This window comes from Limanda limanda, chromosome 17 (genome assembly GCF_963576545.1).
Source record: "Limanda limanda chromosome 17, fLimLim1.1, whole genome shotgun sequence".
NCBI lineage: Eukaryota > Metazoa > Chordata > Actinopteri > Pleuronectiformes > Pleuronectidae > Limanda > Limanda limanda.
The window spans coordinates 4,790,642-4,801,050 of record NC_083652.1 but is presented as its reverse complement, the minus strand read 5'-3'; the positions used below and the strand labels follow the sequence as shown (position 1 = coordinate 4,801,050).

At 39.6% G+C, this 10,409-nt stretch overlaps 1 protein-coding gene across 1 annotated transcript in view; it reads left to right on the top strand.

The window, feature by feature from the left end:
• The first annotated feature begins 428 nt into the window (after positions 1 to 428).
• grin2ca (glutamate receptor, ionotropic, N-methyl D-aspartate 2Ca) overlaps positions 429 to 10,409 on the top strand; it is a 53,311-nt gene continuing 43,330 nt past the window's right edge. The window contains exon 1 of the mRNA XM_061090277.1: positions 429 to 857. Coding sequence (XP_060946260.1) covers positions 429 to 857 — 429 coding nt within the window. The remainder of the gene's footprint in view (positions 858 to 10,409) is intronic.

Below are 10,409 nucleotides of genomic sequence, written 5' to 3'. Positions count from 1 at the left end.
ATAATTATTAATCCTCTTCTTCTCCATTTGTTGCATTAAACACTGGACACCATCTGTTGGAATAGACCACAGAATACCACAGCAGCAGGGTGGCAGCTGCCAACCTAAGACGCAACAGCCTGGCCATAGCCTCATGTTGCACGCTGACACACTCTAAAAATACTTCTCTGGGCCCCGTTAATGGGCTCTTACACTGTCTTAGTTATGGCAGGCATACCAGCACACTGAGATGAAGCTAAAAGGTCCTTAATCAAAATAAGCCAGCTCTAAACAAAAGGCACTTGGTTGGCTGGCCAGCTGGGATTACTGAGTATTATCACAACATTTCTGAAAAAGACAATGATTTGTCCTGTGTATGTAACATGTCAATCCTTTGTCCCGACCCCGCCCTCCACTCTGACCCCTCTTCCAGGCAGTAGGTGACTGAGATGGGCTTTCGTCCAGGCTGTTTGAGCGACTCCCCGTGGTGGCCACCACCGCTGCTGCTGCTGCTGTTCTGCACTATCCCCTGCTGTTCAGGCCGGCCGTTTGGGATTCCAACGCCCTCCGTGAACGTGGCGGTGGTGTTCAGCGGCTCGGCCTACCAGACGGAGATTAAGGGGCGGCTAAGCCGGGAAAATTTCATGGACCTGCCTCTGGAGGTGAACCCCATCACAGTGCTGGTCAATAACACCAACCCTCGGGCGCTGCTAACCCGCATCTGTGACACCCTCTCCACCAACCGTGTGCATGGCGTGGTGTTTGAAGACAATGTTGGCTCTGAGGCTGTGGCACAGATCTTGGACTTCATCTCCACTCAGACAGCTGTGCCTATTGTGGGCATTAGCGGAGGCTCTGCTGTCGTCCTGCCATACAAGGTCAGTGTCGGCCCGGGGTCAGTGATGGGGAGTGGGCATTAAACAGGTTAAGGCTTTAGCCCCACCCATAAATTGTGGGAGCCTCACTGTACATAGTAATTGGAAACTGACCAACCCAAGCATATGGTTTCACAGTTTAACTCCTTGCATGGAATAATCCAAGAAAGTAGATCAAACATTCAAGCATCACAGAACAATTGAAAACTTTGTTTATATATAAACACTAATAGACATAAAGATTTTGATAAAGTATGCCCCACAATTTATCTGAAGGATCGTGTATACAATAACCATTGCTGCTAAATGTCGAACTATTGTAAAGCAGTATAAAGCCCGGTGAACATGGCACCAAACCACAGAAGCAGAAGCACAACTGACGGTGAATTTATTTCTTTCAACAAGTCATGATTGGCTAATTTAAAATTTGTATCTTCTTTTCTGTACTGCGTCATTGTGTAAAAACAAGTAGGCTTCTTGTGAAAACACACAGCTAACTGCTAATGCTAACATAATGTACTCTGTTTACAGGAAATCCAACCAAAACAACCAAATCCAGCTAGCTTTTGTGCTGACTAATCTGTAGCATTTTAGCAATGGTTTTTTGTTCCTCTTAGTTACTAAGCCTCTGTGTGAGATGCTTCTGTTGGTAAATGTTATGTCATGCTGTGCTGCGTAAAATATGGTTTAAACCATTGTTAAATGTATTTCACCCTGAAAGTTTATCTTATTCAGACTGTATTTAATAACATTGTGCAAACAAATTATGGTCCACCAACAAACCCCTGATGAACGCCGCAAGTAACTCCACACCACATCATATTATAGTTACAAAATGTCTCCTATTTGTAATTAAATTAAAAAGTCATTTGAATTTCTCTCTATTAGAGCCAATATGAGATATATGAAGAAATTAGATCTAGTTTAGAAACTAGGCCTCAAGCATTCAACTATGATATCTTATCCATTAAAGAACAGCCATTCAAGAATCCAAAGAGGACAATTTTTGCATACATGGGAGACCTGCATGGTGTTCCATTTTGAAATAATTAGTAAAAAGTAAGAAAATATAAACTTCATCAGCCCTGTCCGTTTGCTGGTGTTTTAATCTTGCAATCAGCCTTCTCAATGTATATAAAAGAAATGTCAACCAACACCTCCTGCTGCTCATTTACACTCCAACTATATAACTTGATGACAATAACAGCAACTCAATCATAATAAATCAAAGAATTAACACATATGATTGGAAATAAGCGCAATGACAAAGGCTGACAGTTGGGGATTTGAATGACTTTCAGCAGCAATTAGCAAGTGGAAGAAGTTGAGAGCAGTAATGTATACCATTTGGTGAATACATTAAAAGTGACTTACAGTTCATGAATTATTCATGTGGACTGTCCCAGAGTCCAACTGTAATTATTTGTTACCCACTAGAGAGATACAAGGCTATAAAGATTTCATATCACGATTATACTGACCAGTGTAAAAATGTAAAAACATTTTGAGATTGAGGACTTTACTGGACCCAGAATGCAGACATTAGACACTGCAGGTACTGCATAGAAGAATATTTTATCCAATAGCTAGACTTACAGTCAATGTTTTCAAAGCAGCATGAAGAGACAACCGCCCACCATGTAGATGGAGGACAACCACTATAACTCCTCAGCCACAACTGCCCCAACATTAATATTCATATATAACAATCAGTGCATTCAAGTTATTTACCACAGGCACAGAGAGGATTTTAGTCCAAGCCTCTTTGAGTGTTCTTCCTTTTCTTCTCAATAATCAACTCCCTCAATTGATTTATGGGACGCTGTCAAAGGTAGTCAACAATTCATTTTTCATATGTATCTGCGAAAGCAGAGAGTTGATCTTTCTGAAAGTGACAGGATGAAATTTGGTGATAAACTGATTCTTTTCCCTCCGGACATTTCTGTTTGTTGATTGACAACATCAGTACAAACGTACCATCATTCTTTCTTTCTCTATCCAAACAAGAAATAAGCGGAAAAAAAAAGGCAAGACATTCAGAAAAAGAAGGAAATAACGTTAAAATGAAGACTGGACATTTTCTTTTGTTCATCCCACTAAAATTGCTGCTTATTTATGCAGCCATGTCATCTTCAGATCGACACTAATGCCAGCGCAAATCAATCACTTCCTGCAGGCCTGCTTAGTGTGCAACCAGGGAATAGATCAATGGCAGTGATCATGGCTGTCAAAAACTGGCCAAAAAAAATAAAAGTTTAAAATGGCTATATTTAGTTTCATGTTTTCTGATCTGTCACCTCTATCATCTTGGTGTAGAAATCCAATATGCCTGTTTGGAATAGGTCATTTTTTGGGTTTGTGGTATTGCTGCCTGCAGCTTCCTAAAGAAGAATTCGGCAAGTCACTGTTTGCCTGTTTATTCAAAGTTTATTGATATAGAACGTATTCTGTCACGAAACTCAATACTGCACTTCCTTGGGCTCTTAACAATACACATCCGAGTGTGAAGCTGATAAGATATGCAAGCCGCACACATACAGACAGACAGACAGTCTGGAATTATTAGATACCCTTCATGTTGCAGCTTTTGACAGTGATCGTACAGTTGGAAAAGCTGAGATGAATCTCTGAATAAACAACACCCAGTGATGTCCTTCGAAAGTAATTACATACTCAAGGGGGTGTGTTAGTTAAAAAAACCTGGAAGATGTAGAATGAATTCTAATTTTACTCTTGTGCATTTCGCCCAATTTCCCGACCTAAAATTCCCAGCATCCTTTGAAGCCAGTGTCGCCTGACAGATACTCCACGCCACCGTGCTGCAGGTGAACAAAAGTCAGATCCAAGCAAAACCTGATTGTCTTTTCAGGAACATGAGCCCGAGGGTTTTCTCAAAAGTAGAGCAGTTCATTGTTTCCCCCCTCCGCCTGTCTCCGCCTGTCTCCGCCTGTCTTCACGATGTCCTGAACTCACTTGTCTCTGCCTCCACCGCCGGCTGCTTCTTAAAACCGCTGGCACAGGTACAGTGTGACCTGTCTAGACCGAGGCAGTGAGGTCCCATGTGTGGTTTGGTTTGCGCAAAAATATTAGTTTAGGGTGAAATTAGGAAAATATCAGTTTGATCCAATGTCAACACAGAGAACACGGCAAATCGCTGCAGTCTTTTTTCTAAATGATATCAAGAACCTGATCTCTTTCTTCATATCTAAACACAACTGTAAAAACTTTGTAGTTGCTTTAGTATGAGCATGAAATTAAAAGATATCATGTTAATTGCCTGATATGTCTCATTATATATCATAGAATTTTTACATCTAAAGCTCTGTCGTTTCTCTTCCTGTAATGATAATGCTTAATGCTGATCATGCAGAAAGAATATAGATATTGCATATTGGTTGAATCTTGTTCCTCGCCGTTTACCCAGTGTCGTAGCCTGGGTTTTCTCCAGCTTAGAGAGAAATGGCAGATGACCAGGGAGTTGTGTGTCTGTTCCTAGTCACCGTGCAGGATCTACGTGACGTCAGCAGGACAGGCAGGCAGTGCCGGGGCACTTCCTGCTGTGTGGCGGAGGAAGACATATGTTGCAGCAAAGAGCAGTGGCCAGGAGTCACTCTTCATGAAGGGGCAGACAAAAGGAGGGGGGTGAATGTAGTTCAGTCATGTGAGCGAAGGAAAGATAGACCTCTTTTTGTTCCTTCAATGCACCATTTCATTGTGGCCTCAGTTCTTTTGAGCCAGCTGACTTTAATCCCTTGTTTCCGTTACATTTTCGGACACAGTCCAAGTCTATCAACGGACATCACCAATCTAAGTCATTTAAATAACCTTAAGCCATGAAATGACTGTTGTACAGCAAGTTAAAGGAGACATATTCTGTTCATACTCAGGTTCATAATTATCTCATCCAAGGACATGTTTTCAGCCCTGTCCATTTGCTGGTGTTTTAAGCAAGATTACACATAAACATCAGAATAAATTTCCACTTAATTTCATCCAGACCAGGGGCGCCTTCTGGAATTTAGTTTTTACCTTCTCTTACCTTGAGATGAGAGGTGTTTTTCAACATTTTAACCATTTTCTAACAAAATAATGAATTGACCAGGAGGAAAAAGATCAGGCACATTTGACGGAAACTAAGGGGATTGTTGGGCATTTGTATGTGCTATACTTGGTGTCATTCTAGTTTTAATTTTGGTTACAAATAGAAAAGGGTTACATGCTTTAACGTTCAGAAAACATGTACTTCCCTAATAGTGTCCATTGTTGAAGCTCCACTTTTCAGCCCCTGTCTGAAACACTTGGCTTCGGCTCCTGTTTCTTTAATGCCCCTCTCCTGATAAAGCAGAGATAATGCTCTGATTGGCCAGCTGGCCTGAGCAGTTGTGATTGGTCAACAGCTTCCAGAGTGTGCAGGAAATGTCGGTACCCGCTCTCGCTTTACATGGCTTTGCTTGGGGGGCGTGCCAGACTAGTTGCTAGGTGTGCATTATAGAAATTGTGGGTTATTGTGATTTTACTTGACATTACAATGAATGCAGAAGTACAGATGGTCTAGAATCAAGGTGTTTCAGGAGCTTCGGTGTCCACAGACTTTGGACCTTCTCACTTTGCAGGAATTTTACATTTCCATAAAGCCTATGAAACGCACTAGAGGAAAAAAATACTGAAAAAACATAATATTTCTTCTTTAAGTCTCTTGCTTTTGTATCAGTCCTTAATTATAAACAAAAAAAAAACAGTTGGTTTTCAGTGACAACCACAGCTCTCTTAGAAACAGCTGTGGTTTAGAGATAATCACGCTTTATAGGCTCCTCTAACTCAAACTGAGACCAGTTTCACTGCATCTCACAGCTAATCTCAAGGCATTCACACAACCAAACCACTAGAGATTTAAAAGCCAGACATTTGCCGAGATGTTAAACGGTTAAAAAGTGAAAGTTGAATGGGAAGACCAGTGGAGCATTGCTGCATCTGTATTTGTAAACAGATATGAGTTCTTCTGCATATTTTACCCTTGTGAATCTAATCTCAGCCTTGAGAAGCTAAGCTTTCTGCTCAATGGCTCTAATCTTCTTTGCTACTGTGGACTATTACTGTGAGCTTCTGTGAACAACACTGTGGAAATGCAGCTTACTGACAGCAAGTTGTGGTTGACACTCATATACAAACACAATGTTTATTATCTAAGACATTATCCATAGCATTGAGCAGTGTGATCATATGTCTGTGAGATAACAGAAAATTCATTCTACTTTGTTTTTAATATCTGTGTTTCTACTGGGTCATTGTGGCCACTGTGCGAATCATGAGATTTTGGATTTTAGGTATTTCTGCATTATTATGGTGGAATACAATACATTTTCTAAATAAAACAAACAAACAAACTATTTGGTTAATTCATTCATGAATGTTTTCCCAACTGCATTTGTCGTTAAGTTTTTCTGTCAAGTTAAAGATATTATATACACAGTCTTCATTAAAGTGTCTAAAACGACTAGACCTATGTTATATATTTTGTTGACTGGACTTAAATAATCCAAATGTTTCCAACAATGATTAAACCCTAAGAAATCCCAAATGTTATTAAATGGAACATTTAGTTTTGGTCACCTTTTATTTTGCATCATATCTGCTTCACCCGTGGCTGTTGGCAAACAACATATGTTACATCACAACACACATATTTAATCATTCAAACCAAGGTGGTGTCTTTCGGATTAAAGCAAGATGATGAAACTACAACTTCACTCAGTAGAGCTCATATATACACCAAGGACCAACAGTCCCCTTGAATTCAATTGAGCTGCGTCAAATTACTCACACTCATTGATATCAGCCCTCTAATAGTCCACAAATCATTCTTTGGGAAATCAGTAAATAAATTAGGTTCTTTGAACATTTAATGAGTTCTCTCTTGTTTCGTGTCCCATCCCTCTACACGTTTAATTGAAAATGACTTTAGAACATTTTGCGTAACCCTGATGACAAACAGACGGTGCTGAAAACATAGAACTTCATAGTGGAGGTAACTGCAGCAAATGTAGTTACCTCAGACTTAGCAATACTCTAAATAATGTCTGTCATGGTTTATATTGGCCAATTTTGAACCTGAACAGAAACAACAGCATCAACCAACAGCTTATCATGTTAAGAAGACAATACCCAGTATTTTTGGATAGATCAGAGAAGAAGTGAGATGCCGGCAAGATGAGACCACGACGTTTTGTGTAGATGTAAGCACTTCTATCTGCATCTGCCAAATGAAAATGTGATCACTTCAGGGGGATAATACATATTTCCTTCTGCATAAACTGACCACAAGGATTTTATTTATTTCCCTACACCCAATGCTCACTTCTGTGCACACGGTCAGGGTAGTCGTGACTTTGGGCTTTGAGCTACTGCTGAGCCTGTGGTAATGCCCCAGGATCATTTGGACTTTGCTATCAGTCTGCTCTCTGCTAATTGAGCTGTTGAGTTTGTGGTTAGCAGAAGGCTTTTTTCTGATAGAGCCTTGGGCTTGTAAGCTTGGCATACAGAAACCCACAGACTTTCACTTGTAGTAATTCTGGATGCTGACCTGTGTCAAAGGTTCACTAGTTTTTATCATATACAGGCAATATGTTCGAACAGTGGGACACTCATTTTGCTGGTACCATCATGTCATTGCAGTAGCAACACTATGCACTTAGTGAAAAAAAACAATCAATGTCAAGCATAGTAGACGCAGCCTATGTGGGTGATGATGACAGGACGTACGTAAAATTCTTTAGTTCGCTCCCTAAGTTACAATTTGAATCCAAAGTTAACTTGACCAAATGTGGACAATGCAACACAGAACATAGGCTCAGACCATGGTCCACACTTTCAGGTGTGAAAACATCCTTATTGACTGAAGGATTGGGTACTTTAGTCTCATTTTAGAAAGACCTTTGGTCATGGTCATCATTTTAATAAAACTTATTCACATATTAATCAGTTATTTGATAAAAACCAAAGGTTGAATCAAGTCAGTTTTTCCAGATTCTCACTGTGCTGCATTCTGGCAGATGATATGAAGCAAGCAGCAAAGGAAACAGAACAGCTGCATAGAAAGAAAAATAGTCAATAATCCTAACAATGTTATTGGCAAAGTTTTTTATTTTTTATTTAAACCTAATTTTAACCTTGTCCTTAGCCATCAGCGAAACTGAATGTTGACATAGTCACAGTGTCTAATGACATTGGCTCTGTCTTAGTCACAGGGGAAAAAGGTCACTGACAAACATTATTCATCATAGTTTTCTTAAATGAAACTAACGCTGACTTGCACATAAACATTCTGCCACCTTAGCAAATGTCAGGGAACAAACTGCAGATGCCGGAACAGGCAGCAGCAGATTGTACAGGACTAAGGCAATAACACTGACAGATTTGCTCTGGGACGCTGAGGGGGAAAGGAGAAAATGAGCAGATTTACACGATCTTCTCAAACTCCGCCGTGACTAACCTGCATAAGATCCCTGCAGCCAGTATGGATGTATGCAGCCAGCCGGCCTCCAGTGCAGTCTAATCCATCTAAGTCCACTGCAGCCCCCTTACAACGAGCAGGAACCAAGTCTAAGTGAAGATGTTGACGTCATTTCTATGAATATTGATGAGTAACATATGAAACCAGCCATTTAAATGTAAAGATGTGAGTTTTAGGCTTAATGTAAGTCAAAGGTAAGAAATGTAAACGCCACTTCGTCGTATGTGGACATAAGAAGTCTGACAAAATCCAAGTGAAGGAAATATCTTCAAGCACAGACAGTCAGAGGCACAAAGTCAGTGGATTTAACTGTGACGTCCGATATCGTAAGATGCTCATACATCACAAGATGACTTAACTCAAGGACAATGAGGAGAAAGCAAGGCTGAATAGAAATTGTTTCTAGTCTCAGGATTTTTTCTGGGCTCTGAGGGGGCAGTCCTCTCCTTAGAGTGGGAGAGGGTCAGAAGGTTGGGGGGGCGGGCTAACTATCAACCTTACAGGGGGAAAAGGGGGTTCAAAACACGATCACACCATAGTCTTAAATATACCTGTATACGTCCACTTCTGAGGCAGAATATCTCTTTAATTTTATGTCACATGATAATCCTCGAAATGAAGAATGAACCCAGTTAACATGGCAAACAATTCTAACTACTTCATATCCTCACTTAGGCTAATGAGTGGCCTCAGTTAATTCTCCATCCTGCTGTGTATTTTTATCCTGTTTTGTATTATTTCTTTTCTTTTCTGCTTTGTCCTCACAGACATATGTAAAGCGTCCTGTGGTCCCGTGAAAGGTGCTATATAAATGCAAGCCATAATTATTATTATTAGAACAGATTCTCAGTTAAATGATGCTGTTCAAATGTGTGAGTCTGCTAAGGAATCAATAATCTTTTCAGAGTAGCATCAATACATGGCTGTTACATTAATCACGATACTGTACCTTAATTAATAATTGACAACATGGTTGAGATCATAGACTGTAAATTAATACGCACAACACATCTCCACTTGCATAAAGGGAATCGAGGTCCTGCCGATATATGCCCTTGATCGATCATTAGTCAGTAACAATAACTAATTAAAACCATACTTCTCAGAAATATGAACACACATCAGTGTGATTAGACCAATTTCAAATGACAGAGACCAACATTGAAAAAAATCTATTCAAAATGCACTTTGACGTTTCAGTTTGGTCTATGTCCCATCTGCTAACATGACCTTTACTGCAGCCAGCCACCAGGGGGCGATCGAGATGCTTTGGCGTCCCTTTTGGGGAACTATAATTTTGTCTATCTATATATACATTCTGTGGTTAAGATTATTGCTGTCCCGTGTATAATGTTAGCAGGGTGTCAATATTTGCTTGTATTTCAGTACCTACGTCAAATAATGTACTCTTTATAAAAGTGTTGTTTTTTGGTGATTTATGTGAGTCACAGGTTTTTTACCATTTTTCATCAGCTATCTGTAATTTTAAATCTCATCTATGATCTTGTGTTTGTACAAAATATGGTCCCTTCTGTTCATAAGTTTTGGAATTATTTCCAGAACAATTTTTTTGAAGAACAGCAGTCAGTTGCTAGGATTCTGTTAGAAATGTCTAACATGGAACCCGAAATGTTTGTGTACAGATCAGCTTTAAGCCACTAATAAGCATCTAGAATGCCAGGTTGTGCATCCATATTAACATTTACAAAAGTAGATTTAATTTGACCTTTAAAAAAAATAATTTATGACCTATAACAAATATGTCTACAGATGACCTGCAGACATTTGATAATAGCCTATTAAAAAGTAAGAAATAAGAGGCTATTTATCAATATCAAGGGATAATGAATTTGTTATTGAGTTGATGTAACATTTTCCATAAGCACCTTTATGTTTAACTAACTTGACCTGAGAGAGACGGGGACTTTGGTTAAATTAACAAACTCAATGTTGAAGAAGGAATCGTTGATAAATGTCACTCTCTCCACCAGAAACTCTCAAAGTGTCACCTGCATTTTAGCTGAAGAAACAATTGTTTTGTTTTG